This window comes from Trachurus japonicus, chromosome 11 (assembly GCF_045865225.1).
Source record: "Trachurus japonicus isolate A0001 chromosome 11, Traja_1.0".
Lineage (NCBI taxonomy): Eukaryota > Metazoa > Chordata > Actinopteri > Carangiformes > Carangidae > Trachurus > Trachurus japonicus.
In genome coordinates this window covers 21,247,633-21,265,921 of record NC_140917.1, presented here as the reverse complement: position 1 = coordinate 21,265,921, position 18,289 = coordinate 21,247,633, and the positions used below count along the sequence as shown (strand labels likewise).

Below are 18,289 nucleotides of genomic sequence, written 5' to 3'. Positions count from 1 at the left end.
GGTATTTGTATGGATTAAACACATTTAGTATAGAGTATTAATTGGTGCGTTTTATGGATATGAGGACGTTTGCCCTCTTACAAAGTCGTCAAAGATGTTGTTTCCTCTTGTTTCCAGCCATCATATTGACCTAAGCTAACCAGCTGCTGACTCTAATGACATATTTACCATACAGATGTGAAAAAGTGTTTAGATTTATTATCTTGATCTAAAAGAAAAGCAAATTACACTTTATCAGGTGTATGATTGAAAAAATAATCGAATGATGAAAAAAAATATCAGAGGTTATTGTTGCCACACTTATGACTGACTCAAACAGTCACCTCACATCTTTGATAAACAGCAATCCCTGCATTTCAAATTATTGAAAGTATTTTAGCACATATACAGGTTGGCAGTCCAGCACTACAATAGCTGTATAGCCTACGCTCTGCCCTGTGAGAGCCGTGTTTCTCTGGCTCTGGTGGGCACACAAAAGGTGAGTGGGAGTGGAGCTGTGGCACAAGCACCATCTGTCTCGGGCAGCACATTTCCACAGCTGTCCAGGGAGCAGTTGAACAGTTGAAAGTTCAGGCAGAGGCATTAATTTGCCCGACCAGTTCAGTCCTAAGTACCTATTGTTGCTCTTGCAGTACCAGACAGAATTTGTTTGGTCCCTGTGAAGCTTTCCGGTCCAGCGGAGGCAGTGCAGCAGAATGGCACGGAGCAACAGATCAGTAAATGGAGGGGATGTTGGCTGTGAAGTAAATGGCTCAGCAGGGTGTTGAGGAGCAGGCTGTAAGGCATAATGACCAAGCTGCAACCTACGGTGAACCAATTGTGTGTCTGTGGCTCGGTGTTTCTGTCATCTGGGTCCAAAGAGATGTGCTGGTAAAGCAGTGCTCCCTTGGTGTGGTTCGTTAGCAGTGCAGTCAGGCACTGACTATTCTAACAAAACTGTTATACTGAGTCACTCTGCAATAATAAATCAATACGGAGGATTGTTGAGTTAATTTACTGTGCTGTTGGACTGGTTTTCTCCTCTATGCGTGGTCATTTTGTCAAGGAACACTCTAAAATTATACTCACCATATAGGTTGCACATTAAAATCAGTAACTATGCAAATTCAAAATTCAATTTTGATTCTGGCTTACATCAACTCACACCAGCTGAAATTGAAGTGGTTTTATTGAGGCACATATAGCCTATAATTATATTGATAGGTTCTTAATATATATAATATAAGGACGCTTCAAAAATGAGATGATACATTTCAAGGTGCTATCCTTTGAAAATTAAGTCTCAATATAATTTCACTTCACATAGACTCCTGGATCTTTGCCATCTTACATCACAGTTTCTCTGATTGCCAGGCTATAAACTAAGCTAAAGAGCATACAGTAGTAAACATGTAGGTGATAAAACTGCATATCTGTCCTACAGTTGTGCATCAATTTAACCCCCTCAAAAAAAGCTACAACTTGATCTCCTCAAGGTGCCTCTGTCTTAAAGCTCTGTCTCTGCTTTTGGGTTGATTACACAACCTGTGTTATGATTTCATTACCATAAATTGTGAGAATGGCACCATACGCATATTTTCCATATTAAACAGTAAGGCTGTGTATTTTGGCTGCAGCTGAGGTGAGTGCACAGATTAGAGCTAATACTTTTCATCTGGCAGAAAAGCAGATGATCTTTTCATTGGCCAGTCAGAACGTCTGGACAGGGATGGTGCAGCTGGAGATCTGACTGGACAGATGAGCTTGTGATCTCTTGATAATGATAGCAGTGCATCACAGATAACATTCATTTGTAGAAGCTACTGTTTTACCAAAAAAGGCAATGTTTTCATACATGTTGACATCCATAGTCATCTATTCTTTGTATATTGTGTCTTAAATTCCCTGGCTGCCACAACACTCACTCCATTTTATTTTCAGTCCCCCCTATTCTGTCCTTTTCCTGTACCTGTGATAATAAGTTTCTCTCCAGGCATTTGACACGTGGATAGTCAGGGGTGGTATGAAATGACTGTGTGATGGATTTGTCCATTAAAGCAAGCTGAGCTAAAACCTGCAGAGTCCCTCTGGCTGTCTTTCTGTCTGATTTTCTGTGTTTCCCTCCCTCCCTCTCTGTCTATCTTTTTCCTTTTTAATACAGACGGACCCACAAAAACACTCTCACACACAAAACACACCACTCACTATTTCCCTGCTGTGAGCGACCAGCTGTAACATTTACTTGCTTTTAGCAAGAATAATACACCTTTTATGTAAACAGAAGTGATCTTATTATTAAAACAGTGAGTCATTTCAGGTTTGTATGGCTCACTTAGTAACAGAGCACCCCTACCTACAGCACTTACTCAAACCTCTAAGGCCATGTCTACCTCTAAAGATGTTAGCTGTGGGATTTTCATCTGTAATGCATTTTTGTATTTATTTAGTTTGTAATAAAGCTTAACTGCTACATATCCTTACATAAGAAATGATCCCTTTGCGAACATCTGTAAGAAAGTAAGCCAAATCAAGAACTGTCCCTGCTTTCCCTTATAGTTTCTCGGCTGAAAGTGCCGGCCTGGTTCACAGCTGAGGCATCTGGCTGAAGTCATTTGTTTTCAGAGTGACACTGACAACACCCACACTTTGCCAAAGTCCTTTTTGCAGCCTCAAAATGCCATTCAGTTGGCTTTCATGGACACTTTCTTGGATCCTAACTGACAAAGGGTCCAAATGGATGTTACATTAGCTCCAGTGCCATGCAGTAAAGGTGCAAGTTTCTTCCCTGCACCCTGCCAAGTAAGACACATGCATGTTTGACTTTGACTTGGGAAAGTAAATGAGATCATGACTAGGTATTCACTGTAATCCAATATTTATGGAACATTTATCGAGCAAAACCTGAGAGGGGTAGGAATGGGCACTTACAGCATGGAAGCATGGTTTTAAGAAAGACAGTTGACAAGCCGCCCATATGCAGAGATGTTAGCATCCTATATATAGAAAAAAAAGGAACAGTAAAAGACAGCAGCTGGACACTAGAACATATGGACTTAATAGCTCAAAAATGATGAAGTTGCTCCTGAATTACTGTTATCTAAGTTTGAGAGAGCCACGAGAGTTTCAGAAAAACCTCAAGGAATATAACTCAAACACTGCCTGTCATGGGCTTTTAGATTAACACAATTATCAGCTCCATCCATGCAGCACTTTACAGAGCACCGCTCAAGCTCTTATCTCTAGCAGTCAATTATAAACACTCAATTAGTCATTTTGGAGGGTCTGAATGAGACTGACCCTTGATGAGTACTAATCTAATTTCCATATTTAAAGTAGGCCTAATGCTCTGTCTACACCTTAATTTCTCAGTGGTGGATATTATCTACTTTACTTTATTTGTTACTACCCATAAACAAACAAACAGACAGACAGGAGAAGAAGAAAAAGGTGAATAGAGTATGGTTAAAACACTGAGAATTATAATTAGATATTTGGTGCTGCACAGTGTGGTAGTCTACGGTTTAGTCTCTCAAGCACAGACAAATAAAACGCATACTAAATCAGTACAGCCCCTCTGCAGGGAAACAGCCTTCTGCTGGACATCAGCGCCCTCTAGCGAACGGTCCTTTCACTCGGAGGAAGTGACGTCAGCTCATATTCCGACCAATCAGCGGCCGCGGTACGAAATTCGAACGTCAACTCGCTGGGAGGCGGATAAAGTGAGAAACAAATGCTACTTTTTGCTGCCTAATTTAACGATAAATGGCTTTTTTTGGAGGCTTTAATTCACGTATCAACTAATTTGGCCATAAACGCATGCTGGTAAGTTGCTTTCGTATGTAACATTTTACCGCAACTCCAGGAGACTGTTGGACTAACGTGTATGTCATCTAGCGTGCTAACTTGCTAGCAGGTTAGCTTCGGTGTTTTGTTTTGCCACACCATCACCATCGTCATGCTGCGCTGTTGATCGGCTACACAACGTAAAACCACTTTGAACAAAGATCTCGAGTCATGGCGAAAGAGCGGGCCCAGAAGAAGTCCTTCCAGCAGAGTCTGGAGGATATCAAGGGCAAGATGAAGGAGAAGAGGAACAAACGGCTGGCCAGTGCCTCGGCTCCAAACAGAGGACGGCCCAGAAAGATAAACAAAAGCAGTGGTGAGGAAATTAAAGCACAATTTGAACGGAAACAGTTAAAGCTCATTATTTTTTCCACAGTTAACTTTATTCACTTGTAAAATGCAGAAGGTGTTGATACGGAAATGGGATTTTAGTCTCAAACAAACACGTGTTTTCTCTCAGGCACTGCTTCCACACACACCATCCTGATGGGTGTCCAGCAGAACAACAAGTCGCTGGCCGTAGCCCTCCAAGCTGAGAAGGAAAACGTAAGGCAAGCCAAAGCAGTGATCCTGCAGCTGAAAAGAGAGCAACAGGCTCTGTTCCTTCACCTCCTTCTGCTCAAGAGGAAGCTCAAGGAGCAGGAAGCTCTGGCAGCGACTGTTTCAGAGGTACAGTTTGGAGACCCGGTGCTTATTTTTCTGCACATCCAGTCAATGTTTCATCTTAGAGGGGCTTCTGGGTTTTACTATGAGTGATCCAAATATGTAAAATTATTATTAACTATTCAGTCATTGTAAAAAGGATGATATTTTGTTTCTTTTTAATTTAGATGAAACCCACCAACATCCCGGTTGAGCCACAGCACCATATAAATTTGACAAGGTAACTTTATATCAAAAATCTACCACAGAAAATTTCCTGGAAATGTCCTTTATCAAGATTTTAAGATGTTTCTTTTTGATTTTCAGGAGAAAGCGGGTCAGCCAGAGCACTGATGAGCCCACAGTGTGCAATTTCTCACCAATCTCTGCTGGTACACACACAATACAACAATAACACATATCAATAGGATTGATCATAACTACAATTGATTCCCGTTGTTTGATGGCTCAGAGTTTTTTAAATGTAGCCTGCTCTTTAGATCACTCTACGATAGCTGTTGTGTAAAGTTAACAGTGTTAAGAAACTGTTGCATTTATTGTAATGTCAAAATTGAGTTGTTATTTTTTATAATGTTGATTTTTGTCTTTTGTCACAGAACATGAACCCTCTGAAAAGAGTGGACAACATGAAGGTGACAAGCATGCAAGTTTACCATCTACAGTGGGTGTTCGGCGTCGGCATACAGAGAGGAGAAGCAGGAGAAGATCTGGGCGTGTGTGGGAACAGAGGTCATTGGCTGAGGGGGACAACACTGCAGGATTTGGGGTGTTGGTAGCGAGTCCTATTCTCAGTGACAATCCAAATCCAAACCAGCAAACAACAGAACCAGAAATGGCAGATCCCATTGATAATGAGGAGTTTCATCACTCTACTCCTGAACCTGTTCCATCTAAAAAGAACAATCAACCCCCTAAGAAACAAGCCCAGCAGCAGCAGCCCCGCACCAAACCAGAACCGGCTGCGCGGAAACCCGAAAGAGGCCGCAGGGCAGAGCGTGCCCCATTAAAGAAACCATGGGAGAATCCCAAACCCAGAGCCCGCTCCAAGAGTCGGGACCGTTCAGCCACACGTTCTAAAACAGCACCTGCAACACAGAGCAATAAGCTCAACACCTCGCTGGGATTTAATGACACGTTTGACTTTGACTGTGAAGAGAAGATTCACATCACGCCCTTTAAGGCAAAGGCAGAGGACAGTCAGGTGTCCACGCCCAGCAGCACCAAGGCCCCAGGAAAAGGACAGGCCCAAACTGAAGCATTACCTGTCGCTTCCAAACAAGGTGACTCCAGCTCGTCATCACCATCTTCTGAATCAGAGGACAGCCTGTATGTCCCCCGAAAGACCAAGAGGAGGCAGACTTTGACTGACAAGACCAAAGCTATCACCACCCGAAGAGGACGGACCTCTGAAGTTAGACTGAAAGCAAACATCCCTCCAAAACGGGAAATCTCAGGTGACACTTTAGGCTTGTCCCTTAAACTCCTCCAACTTCACATTTCATTTTATACCTTTTATAAGAGAAGGTAAAGTGGTTATGATTAAACCATTTATTGCTCTGTTTTGTGTTTTACAGTCTTTAGAGACGAGGAGTCAAGTCCTAAGGCTGCAGAGACTGGAAAAGAAGAAGCTCATCACCATCAGTCCCCCGACTCCAGCTTCTTTAACAGCCCTAACCCTGTGGGGACAGAACAGGAAAATCACCAAGGTGAGAACATATCCTGAAACAAGTCAACTTTATGTTAGTCATAATGGTGTTCATGTTCTTATGCCACAGGGAGACTGAGAAAATGTTGTCCTGTTATGTATTCACTCCTGAGTATTTAGGCAGTAGTAATACGCAGCTTCATAACAGGTGTAGGGATGGGAATTTATGAATGTATTATCTTACAGGTATTACTGATTCTGCTCGTCACTTCCTTCGTCCATTTTTATTTTGTAGTGTAGAAACTAAGTACTGTAGCATAGTACCATGATCTTGTTGAATGACAAAATATGTCATGAAACTAACAGACCTGAGGTTATCTAATAGCTAGCATGTAAATATTAAGAAAATTGTTAAAGCAGATATCAGTGGAATGTTTTTGTTAATATAAGTCCTAAATAGTCCTATTTTCCGTCAGCAATCACTTACATGAAGTATTTCAGCCTAAACACGAGTCTCTCCGTCACTCTGCTCTGCTGTACCCGAGGAGAAAATTTTCCTTGTGGGATACAAGTGTTATCCAATGAGGGGAGAGAACGGCATGAAGGGCTGTGTGTGCAGCCAAGGGATGCGCGTGAATGTGGTGACGTAGCACGAGGACCAATTGATGCCTGACAAGGGCGGGGGCTGCTAACTCATGGTGCGTTCAAGGAAACTCGTACTTTGTGTTTTTCCTTCCTGTGAAGTCATACCAGTTCGATCTGGTACGAGTTCACGGGTCGGAAGTTACGAGTGGCCGTTATAGGGAACTTTCACAGACAACAGGACGGTAAAAACACGAGCTACGGGTTACCTGGAACGCTACCAAGTCGTAGTTGTGACTTGAAGCTGTAACTTACGGTTTCAAAAGCCTGCCTTGAACACAGCATTAGCCGAAACGGCCGTGCCGATGATATCTGCTTTAAGTCTATTCTTGGGGCTTCAATGCAGTTTTTGACTGAGTAAATTATCTAATGAAGGGTCTAATTTGTGAATTAAAGGTGGTCAATGTGTTTGTTCATCTAGGTCTGTCGGAGCCTCACAGGGAGGTTATGGAGAAGGACTGTTTGCTCCCTGTCAGCCCTCTGGTTGAAGCTGAGATGATGAGAATAGACAACGTCTTATACAATTTTGGAGATTCCTCCTGCGATGCACCACCGCTTTTACCCCACCAAACACCTCACAGGATCAAGACGTGCAAGAAACGTAAGTCTATTGTCACTTTCCAGACTTGCTTGTCCAAATGAAATTTCACTTATTGACCACTAAAAGCTCTGTCACTATAAGCGAACACTCAAGATGCCTGGTTAGATGACACTGTCATTGTATTATCACTTCTCCATGCCCTCATTGCACTCTGTGTTTTTAGTTTTTCACTGGTGTATGCACAATATTCACAACTCTTGTTTCCTTTTCTCTTTCCTGTGCATCATCACACCTTCCATCACGTTTCTGCAGGTGGGCTTGGTATAAGGACAGCAGGGCGGGGCTTGAGTCTGTGTGATGTGACCAATCTGTCCCCTGCAGCCAGTCGCAAGTTCTCTGACGCCCGATGCTCAACCCCTGTTCCTGCTCGCAAGCGGCGCAGCACAATGGTGGTGGACTACAAGGAGCCCTCTCTAAATGCGTAAGTTCACGTCAATGCTGCTCGGTCGACTTTTTTTTATTTTTTTACTTTTTCACTATGAATGCTGAATAGTTATCTTCTCATGTTGACAGGAAACTCCGTCGTGGAGACAAGCACACAGACGTGCAGTTCCTACGTTCTCCCATTTTCAAGCAGAAGTCTGGCAGGAGGTCTGTGCAGAAATCAAGGAACTCAATGAGCCAGCAGCCATTTGAGAAATACAATGAGTCATTTGTTGGATGCCGCTGAGAGCAGCTACCTTGTTTTGAGAGTTCTCTGCTTTATATACAGGTTTAAGAAGTGATCACTCTCAAGCCTGGGTTTCCTTACGTTATGTGACATGTAATGAGACTGTGACCAGTTTTAGATTTTTATATGTGTGTGTGACTGATTCACATAAATGTATATGTTTATGGTCTTTCTTTTCTCCATTTCTACTCTTTATCTCTGAGTAAATGCAGTAGTGGCTACTTTCCGGAGGATCACATTTTATAATTGTATGTCATCTTGCTTACCCTTGTTTTTTTAATGAAATACTGAATATGAGGACATATTATTGTTGTCTAATAAATTCTAGTTCATGTTTTCCTTTTTATTGTATCTTCTGCTGTATGTGACAATAAACTTCATTTTGTCACTTACTGTATCGTGTTGTATAAGTTAACGTTAATGGATACGGTGTTGCCATTCATGTGTGGCTGTAGCACTAGAAAACAGGTCGGAACTAGTCAGAGGGTCGGTGGTTTGGTCCCTGGTCCCCTTGGTCTGAAACTTGAAGCGCCCTTTGTGCTGAACCTCAACTTACCCGATTGCTGCTCCATCCTTATACAGTAAGTGCAGTCAATGTACCATGCCACTCTTGAATGTTAATTCTAAATCTTTTGTTGGTGTGAATGAGAAATTACAACGTCCCTAATTATTAGACCTGAGCAGCTCCGTTAAAAAGGAAGCACAGAACACTGCTTCCTGTTCTTTTTTTTTACAAATAAAAAACTTTCAAGTGCACCCTGGGAAAATTGTTGAAAACCAGAGTTGAATGAGTACAGACACTGTTAGCCTCACTTCTGTTTTATTCGGTCTATAAAATAGGCTAATACTATGTCATTAAAACCAGTTGTACAAAGAGCATGAAATAATTTTTCCAGACATATTACAAAATGTATTTTTTCCTAAGGTTTGAAAAGTACAAACACCTTTTTACAAAACGGCAAAACTACATAGTATTGCACAATCTTCATTTATCTCCAAAGTATAAAGTTATCAATCTCCATCTGCAGGACAAAAATAAGAAAGAATAAATTAACCTTGTCTTAAGCATAATTCTTTTAAATTACAGCACATAAATAAGAATAAACTCTAGATAATTAAATTAGTCCTTAGTCAACAGCGGTAATTTATATGTCAAACAAATTCTGAAGAAAAGAAGAAGCTCTCATTTATGTTTACTAATACTTGGAAAAATAAAAGTGCATTTTGATAGTCAAACAGCCCTAGGTGGCTTATACAAAAAAGAAGACTTTTTAGTTCTGAAAGAGAAAATATATGTTATATACACATTTAAAATATACAGTGGGTATAAGTGCTTTAAAATAATTAAAATCTGTACAAATTTAAAGTATGTATTCCTCTTTTGGCAGGATGAACTCATCACAGACAAACTTTGACCTCATCGGTGGCGCGCACGCTCACAGGAACAAGATTAAATACGACAGGAAAATCTGATCTCTCAGTCACGGTTTCCTCGAAGGTAACACTTGTGCAATGACTTCACACACAGTTGATGTCATTGCTGCTCACAACATCTCTACCTGAGTCAACTGAGAGGAGGGGGAGGCAGGCATTCATGAAAGAAAGGGAGAGAGGAGATGGAGAGACACAAAGTAAGGTGTGTGGAGAAACTTCGATCAGCTGTCTTCCCGCGGTGCTTGTCAACGTCTAACACAAACCAGAGCAGAAGCTTTCTGCTCTGCTCAATATGTATCACTTTTACACCTTCCACTGTCCTTTCTTTCCTTGGCACCCTGGGATATCTGATGAAATACGAAGACACAGCGCTTCTTTTGTTTCACATCAGCAACAGTCTCGCAGGTTGTCGATGAGGCCTTCCCTTGTGGCCTTGTCTTTCAGTGTAAATATCAGTCTAAGCTACTGATTCAGGATCTGGGCCTGCATACAACCACCTTTAAAACAGGCCTGATCTGAGACCCGTGTGCACGTTTTACATTAAGATATGTTTCTCAAACCGATCTGCTCCAGAATCAGTAGTCCTACTCTTGGCTTGTGTGTACTCTCCGCTGTCACTTGCATTACTTACAACCCGGCCTTAACCACTGACAGTCCAAGGGCCCTCTCAGCCTCTGTTGTGGGGAGGAGAAACTCTGTCCTCTCGTCTACTTCTCGATGAGGCCTGCTTCTTTGATCTTGGTGTAAAAGAATTTCTCCAGCAAGTTGGCACACTTGTAGTACTCACTCTCCGGAGGGTTATATTCACGACAATTGGTGAAGATGCGCTGCATGTCGGCCATGAACAGCTTGCGTGTTGTGTAGTACCTGCTCTTCAGACGCTCGCTCATTGTCTTGAGGTCTGTTTGGAGAAAAAAAAAGTCAAATGTAATTTCTGCTTCTTTTTTCTTTTCTTTGCAATGTCTGTCTCTCTTTTGTTATTTATTGTAAAGCCTGATCTTGAAGTGTCTCAATTGACCTTGTCAGCTTTACTCATGTGAAAACATACCCATGGGGAAGCGAATCACTTGGTAGTACCCAGGTGCCTCTGTTTTCTTCACAGGCTCCATGAAAGGCCAGGCGTTCTGGTGACTCTACAACACAAAGACCAGTCTTGTTAGAAACTATTGTGTATTGGTGTTAAGACCAGTCTTATTGGAAACAGGTGTGAATACGTATTAAAGGCACTTTGAGTGTATATGTTTGTCGGTCCTTCACCTTCACATGCTGGAGGATCGTCTTCAGAGTGCTGTACAGTTGATCAGGGTCTTTCAGTTCTTTCCTGAAGTAGAATAAATACAGAATACAAAAACATCACAACTGTAATAATTATAAATTATGGCGCTAGAGTAAGGATAAAAGAAATTAAAATATTTGTTCATATGCAATTCATATGAGCTATTTTCCCATCCCATTGACGCAAATTGTTCCCATGCTTCTGTCTTAACTTAATGAAAAAGTGCAGACAGTGTGAGAGTCTCTTCCTATCATTGCTGACCTTAGAGATCTAATTATATTTCTGCCAACTAGTCTTCAGTCCTCAATTTAGAAATTCCACTTCTTGCCAACATGGAGAAAACATTGGCCAAGTCATTTGGCGAAGCAACGCAAAGATACTCTTAACATCTTTCCCAGTAGGGTCACACTTACCCTTTGCCTACAGGTTTCCAGCCAGTTTCACCTGTTAATATAACAAAACCAAGATTAGCCTCATATTTAACACTGAAATTGTGTTGAGGAACTAAATGTTGATGTGAAATACTTTAAGATAGATGAGTGCCATTTATTGTAAAGTCCATATAAGTGACTTACGTATGCCAGGAATGCTTTCTATGGGAATCTGCCGAACTCCTTCCTTAAAACAGGAAAGTCCCGGATAGACTTTTCTGATCTGAGCCTGCTTCCTCTCTATCAGCTTCTTAATGATCTGACAGAGACAGATGAGAGTGGATTTTTTTTTTAAAGAAGTTATTACAGGGACAGAGAGAGATAATAAGTCTTCATTTAAAATTTAAACACCCACACACCTCTTTCTGCTTCTTGATAATAACAGAGAACTCTGTGTAGGGGATACTGGGGTTGAGTTCACAGCCCATGAGTGTGGCTCCCTCATAGTCCTTGATGTAGCCCACATACTTGGCCTTGGGGACTTTGATGTCCTTTGAGAAACCCTGAGAGGGAGGAAAAGATGTTTGTTTTCCTGCAGTGTTGTCCTACAAAGGGCCACTGAAACCACAGAAAAAACTAGCCCATTTAAAAAACACCCATCTTATTTTTCATGTAAGATGAAATCCAAATTCCAGTACAAATGCTGCCAAATGTAATTCAACATGTCAGTATTGTAAAACACAACAGACTGCAGCAGCAATTGTTCAGACACATAGATTAACATCAGACAAGTAAGAGCATCATTAGGTAAGTGGTAAGTTTTATCTAATGATTAATAATAATGTGATATGCATGCATCATTCGTATTAATGGACAAGACGTTACCTGTTTCTTGAAGTAGCCAATAGCATACTCATCAGCATACGTGAGGAAGTTGAGGATTTCATGCTTAATGTGATATTCCTTTAGGTGGTTCATCAAATGGGTCCCATAACCCTGCAGCCACACAGCCACAAACAAGGCAAAGGTCAAAACCGACCAATCAGACTCAACGCACTACACCAAGCTGACAAGCAGGGACCTCTCTCTCACCTTGACCTGTTCGTTGGAAGTGACGGCACAGAAGACGATTTCTGTAAAGCCCTGTGACGGAAACATCCGGAAGCAGATCCCTCCGATCACACGGCCATCTTTGATCAGCGACAGCGTCTTGTGCTTCCTGTCATTGAAAAAGAAGAGTTCAAGTCACCTCCACTACATCTCTGACTGTGACTGTGATGATGCAGCGGCGGCACGGCTCCACTCACGGGTCAAAGACCAGCCGGGTGATGTACTCCTTGGGCATACGGGGAAGCTGGTGGGAGAAGACGTTCTGAAGCCCGACGAGCCACATCAAGATCCTCTTATTGGGCTTCTGGTTTAGGGAGTTACCGATGACGTGGAATTCAATCACCCCACGCCGCTCCTCTAGACGGGCCGCTTCATCACGAGCAGAGTGAGCTGACAGCAGACTGGTCTGCACCAGAAGGAAGGTATACGATCATGATTATCACCTACCTTTATTCCAATCATCAACATTTTCATCAAAACTGCTTTCTAGTTTTGATCTTAAAGCAGAAGTAAGCGATCCGGTCATTTTGGCTAACTTCCTGTCAGCCATGGAGTTAGCAGTCCCCGCCCTCGTCCCTACGTCACCACATTCACGCGCATCCCTTGGCTGCACACACGGAGAGGACCGCCCCTTTATGCCGTTCTCTCTCCTCATTGGATAAAGGTTGTAGGATACAAGGAAAGTTTTCTCCTCGGCTTACAGCAGAGCAGAGTGACTGACAGACCCGTGTTTCGGACCAAACACTCTATATAAGTGATTGCCGTCAGAAGATATACTATTTAAGACTTATATTAACACAAACATTACGCTTACTTCTGTTTGAATTATATTCATAGGTCTGTGTGGGACAGATTAATTATTTTTAACATAGTTACATAACAGATGAGATCAAATCTGTTGACAGCTCGAGCATAGATTTCAGTTATTATTATTTTTCAAAGTGAGCTCTAAGAAGTCTTGGCGACAGGTGCGTAAGAAAGAGCAGTAGACCAAAAACAGAAAAAAGACAATCGAAAAAAGATTCCCACACACTGTAAAACTTGCATGACGACTTTTAAGGAAGTAAAGTCAAGTTTTATAGTGTGCGGGAATCTTTTTTCAATTGTTGTTATTTAAAAATGACTGTCTTTATTATCTCCTTTAATACATTTACATTTCTAACTTATGTAAAAAAGGACACAGTTCACGTAATTTCTTGATGTTTTCTGCTTTTACCTCAGGAATAGCAGCAGGGTCAGTGATGGTTGCCATGACTTCATTGATGAGATCCATGGGGATGTCACCCACCACCCTGGGTCTCTTGTTCTCCTCATGGGGAAGGGGTTCTGTGGGTTTACGCTTCTCTCCGGCTATAACCGTGCATGGAGAGAGAGGAGGTTACAAATCATCATCTTGTGTCTTTTGACCAGTGAAGTGAAATCCAAACAAGAAGTTAACCAGCATCTCCATGTGTTGTTACCTATGCATGACGGCAAAAATGCCTCATGAAAATGTGAACATAACACAAGGTTAACTTCACCCTGGTTCTTAGTGTCTCCCGGTGGCGATTAAGATGTTATGTAATAACATGGCAGCATTGTGATCTTATGAGTAATTGCAGGTTTGAATGTAACACCTGGGTTTGGCTCCAACACAGATGCTGTTTTCCTGGCTGGACTGACACTCCCACAGGAGGACGGATCCACCGACACAGGGCTGGTGCTGTAGTACAATGGCCTGGCCACAGGGGGCGCACTGATGACTGTGAAGCAACAGGAAGGACAAGTAGAGTAAGAGATCATGTTGTTGTTGTTGTTGCAGCAGCATTTCTCTCAGAAGGCTCAAGAAACAAGTCAAACTTTGTATGGGTTTGGGTGTGTGTTTCTGTTAAGCCTGTTGAGGGTGTGTGTTACCTGTGTGTATAGGGATCTGCCCTCCTGCCAAGAAGTCTTGGCTCCAGATGGGAGAGCTGTGGCTGTACACCTCCTCTTCCAGCATAGACAAGAACCTGAGCCAAAGGAAAAACAACAAGCACAACTTTACTATGTTAAAAAACAAAAATGTTATCATCAAGTATGCTTGTGTGACCACTATGTGGTTTGACGCTAAGAATATGCTGCACTCGTGGTGTATGAGTGAGTGGTTGTGGTTACTCCTGTGTTAGAGCGCAGTCTCATTGTTTCTGTATGTGTGTTTTTTCTTACTTAGGAAAGTGTGTGAGAATGAGTGTGCGTTTCTCGGGCGGCAGCTTGTCCTTCTCCTGCCTGGCCTGCTCCAGCAGCTGTTTCCTCATCACAGTGAACACCGAACGCAACAGCGTCCGGCCGAAGATCTGAGTGGTCTCGTACCGGGGTAGACTGTCACAGAACTGAGGTACATTGCAGTAGCAGAGCCATCTGTGGTGAGCACACAACACACAACAACATGAGTGCAACTGCGACGGTAAACGGGTGTGATGCGTGGTGGTGACAGGTTAATGTGCTTGTGCTGTTACCTGGTGTAGTTGGCTTTGTATCCGGCTGCGTCGTCATTGGGTACCCTCTGGCGCCTCTGGGAGGGCGTCTCCAACTGCCAGTAGTTGATCTGGTTGAGAAACATCTTTGCGAGTTCCATGATTGTTTGACGTTCTTTAGACGGTAGGTGGCTGAATTTGTACTGGACAAAATTGTTCACCCCCTATTTGAGAAAGACAAGGAACAAGAGAATTTACAAATTATAGTAGGGCACAGTAAAAGAGTGTTATTGTAGGGGTGTCAGACTCATTTTAGTTCAGAGGCCACATACAGCGCAAATTGATTTTAAGTGGGCTGGATCAATAAAATAATATAATACATACGTATATATAATATAACCTATAAATAATGAGAACACTAAATTTTCCCTTTCTTTTAGTGCAAGGAAGTAGGCTAAGATGTTTACAGTTAATGAACTATCCTTTTACAAAACATATTATGAACAAGATGAAATTCCTTGAGAAACATAAGTGCAATTTCACGGGCCGTACGTTTGACACCCCTGTATTAAAGTGTTGGTTTAAATACACATGTAAACATGTAATCACCTGCTCGATGCTGGGCTTTTCAAATGGAGGACTCTCCTGTGCTTCTAACATTGGCTTACCCATCTGTAGTATAGATTTCCTCAGCAGCTGAAATAGATACAGAAAAGGAGTGTGTATGTTTTTTGCTTGTACACAATGCAGGTTGTAAAATGGTGTGTCTGCGTGTTGTAACTGTTTTAGGCTTACTTTGAAGAGGGAAAAGTAGACCTGCTTAGTGTCAGCGTCCTCCTCTTTGTGAACGCACGTGTAGAGATACTCCACATCCAGGACAATACCTAGAAGTCTGTTCATTTCCTCCTCCGAAACGTTTTCTAGATGGGTCACATGATCACCTGGGAGATGGGTAACAAGAGAGTTTGTTCATCCACCAGCAGCACTTCAAATACTACATCTCTAACTCGTGCTGCTATCTTTTTTTTTTTTTTTTTTTTTACTTCTGTCCAAGTCACGCTGACTTACCCAAAGTGTGGGAGCAGCTCCGGCATGGCTCCTGCAGGTTGACTGCGTTGGACTGCTGGTCAGTTCGTGGGGGGGTCGGAGGGGGGTTCTGACTTTTCCAGCCGTTACACTTACAGGCTCCCTCGGCCTAGTAAAAACACAGTTTAAATGAATGATTGTAGATTCATACTCAAGTGTTTTAGAGTCAGTAGCAACAAACTGATGCCGGTTTTAAGGTTGTGATAGGTTATCATAGTCACTTGCACGGTTTTATCTGCTTTCTAATTGGTCAGATCTGCACCTAAAAAGTAAAGAGTAAACTTCCTGTATGTTTACCACAGCAGCACACAAACATCTTAAAACTTGGCAAGGCCTCTCAGGTTAATGGGGATCTGTTATGACTGACTTTGTTCAGTGTGAGGAGGCGGGGTCAGGAGGCCTGTCACCATCAGCTGGAGGTGCTGCACTGCGCATGCGCGGTGAAACAACAACAAACTCCGCCCCCTCCTCCCAGCAGCTGTCACCCTGTCAAAACAAAGACCCCGTCCCTCTCTGCGGATCATACCCTGCATAAACCCAATAAATGCTCTCCATTTAGCGCCGAGCGTTGACAGGCGGCGGAGGAACACTGTGAAATTTCCCGTGGAAAAGCGTATGAACGCGTTTCTGCGCACACACACACACACACACACCCCGGGATACAGCCCCAGTGCTCACAACACAGCTACTCCCAAGCTCCAACGCCAAGCCAATGTTTACGTTCACCAACCCCCCACCTTGACAGAAACATAGTAACACTGTAAAACCAGCAGACAGTATGCAGCTGGAAGCCCTCCGGCATAAAGGTGCCACGGTGAAAAAAATAAATAAAAATAATAATCGCTTTACCCAATAGAATTTTGATATTGCCTTTTCAATAATTGGTTCGTGCATGCAAAATTAAAAAAAAAAAAAAAAAAAAAAAAACGAAGTGCGGCAATGGCTTCCTTTGCTGCGCTTGCATTTTGTAAACTATTGCAACCGCGCGCAGGCTTCGTCAAAAATACGCCCTCAAACCACCCTTCCTGAAAAGTCCCCGATGTGCAGACATAGCATACTTTGCAGGATGAATACACCCCGAGTTTTTCCAGTTTCTTCGGCCGAGGTGAGGAGCGGAGTTGCGCCTTCTTCACGGCGATACGTGCGGATCCTCCAGCGGCGCCGGAGCCCTCCGTCCCCCCGGCTCCAGGAGCGGCCGGAACCGAGCCCGCAGCTCCGATGGCCGGCGAACCCTGCTGAATCCCCGCGCTGTCGGCCATAATTCACACCGAACCCCGACGGGACCCCCGGCCCGGGAAAAAATCGCTCAGCCGTCAGCTCTATTCCACAAGCGGAGGATCAGACATGGCGCTCATCCTTATTTTCAATTTCTTACTGTAGGCCCATTTTCCTCCGCTAGGGGACTGAGATGGGATAGGCCAATTCCACTACAATTCAGAGAGGAGAGGTCACAAAATGCAACCATTTATAGCAAAATTTCAAGGTCAAATGTAATGGAAAAGTGTGGCTTGCGGAGCCGTGTCCACACAGTGACTGGTGGATCGTGGTCATGTCATGCAACACAGAGAATTACTGGAATTAATAACAATAACCACACACAATAACATGTGTTCTTTATATTAACATTAATATCACAAAGAGAAGCCCACATGGCATCTTAACAAAATTAGACAAATACTATCAGGATTTTCTTTGTGTGTGACTCATACAGAAAATTTGTTATAACTGTAGGAGACAAAACATGACAAAAAAGACAGTTAAAAATATATTGTTTTTAAATTACTGCCCATGGAAAGTCCTTGAGAAAATATCCATGCACACACATATACAAACAGTCTGATTACAATAATAAATGATCAAATTTATTTCAGTATTTATTTGGTCATTACATAACAGTACTGTAAAATGCTTGCATTTTTTAAATGGTTTCGGCTGCAATTAAGTGTTCATAGCAAAAAACAAAAAACAACAAAAGAAAACATACAATTTACATCCCTATTATGTGTTAATTTATTTATTCATGAATCACCATTGTGCCAGATAGATGTTACACTGTTGCTACAATATTGTCACAATGTTACTGAGATGTTATTGGTGGGACAGTCAGTTGGTTAATCCATCTATTCTGTATTGTGTCTGCCTCCTTTGGAGTTTTTACAACCAGTGTCTCTGGAGGTTCAGGTCTACTTACAGGGAGGACAACTGGACTGAAAAGCATCGAAGCCTGATACCACTAAAAAAGAATTAGTGAACTCCAATAAAGATATAATGTTAAAAAATAGAAACCAAAATGTTTGGATATTTTTTTTTTTTCTTTTGAGAAAAAGGTACAAGACAGACAACTAAATAAATGCAATTTCCTCTTCTTTTTTCTTTTTGCTAATAACACTACATACATTTATAAAGACCACCACTGATTATAATTTAACCATTTGTGTGAAAAAAAGGAACAGCAACAAAACTCCAAACCCAGATTGTAGCTGTTTTTTTTCTGCTAACTGTACAGTTTTTTTTAATGATTATCTAGACAGCTCCCT

At 42.2% G+C, this 18,289-nt stretch overlaps 2 protein-coding genes across 2 annotated transcripts; one reads left to right on the top strand and one right to left on the bottom strand.

Moving 5' to 3' along the window:
* The first annotated feature begins 3,660 nt into the window (after positions 1-3,660).
* On the top strand, positions 3,661-8,435 carry sgo1 (shugoshin 1). The gene is made up of 10 exons (XM_085791679.1): positions 3,661-3,801; positions 3,984-4,138; positions 4,283-4,491; positions 4,653-4,705; positions 4,792-4,856; positions 5,082-5,939; positions 6,060-6,191; positions 7,194-7,373; positions 7,626-7,794; positions 7,887-8,435. The coding sequence occupies exons 2-10, from the start codon at positions 3,994-3,996 to the stop codon at positions 8,041-8,043; spliced, it is 1,968 nt and encodes a 655-aa protein (XP_085647805.1). The 5' UTR covers positions 3,661-3,801; positions 3,984-3,993; the 3' UTR covers positions 8,044-8,435.
* Positions 8,436-8,846: 411 nt separating this feature from the next.
* kat2b (K(lysine) acetyltransferase 2B) lies at positions 8,847-17,128 on the bottom strand. The gene is made up of 18 exons (XM_085791678.1): positions 16,811-17,128; positions 15,735-15,861; positions 15,462-15,607; positions 15,276-15,362; positions 14,709-14,890; positions 14,419-14,610; positions 14,128-14,222; positions 13,851-13,976; positions 13,451-13,584; positions 12,432-12,640; positions 12,217-12,343; positions 12,010-12,120; positions 11,544-11,687; positions 11,329-11,443; positions 11,167-11,197; positions 10,735-10,798; positions 10,526-10,610; positions 8,847-10,378 (listed from the first exon to the last, which is right to left on the bottom strand). Exons 1-18 carry the CDS (start codon positions 17,009-17,011, stop codon positions 10,185-10,187), a joined length of 2,370 nt encoding a protein of 789 aa, XP_085647804.1. The 5' UTR covers positions 17,012-17,128; the 3' UTR covers positions 8,847-10,184.
* Between the last annotated feature and the right edge of the window lie 1,161 nt (positions 17,129-18,289).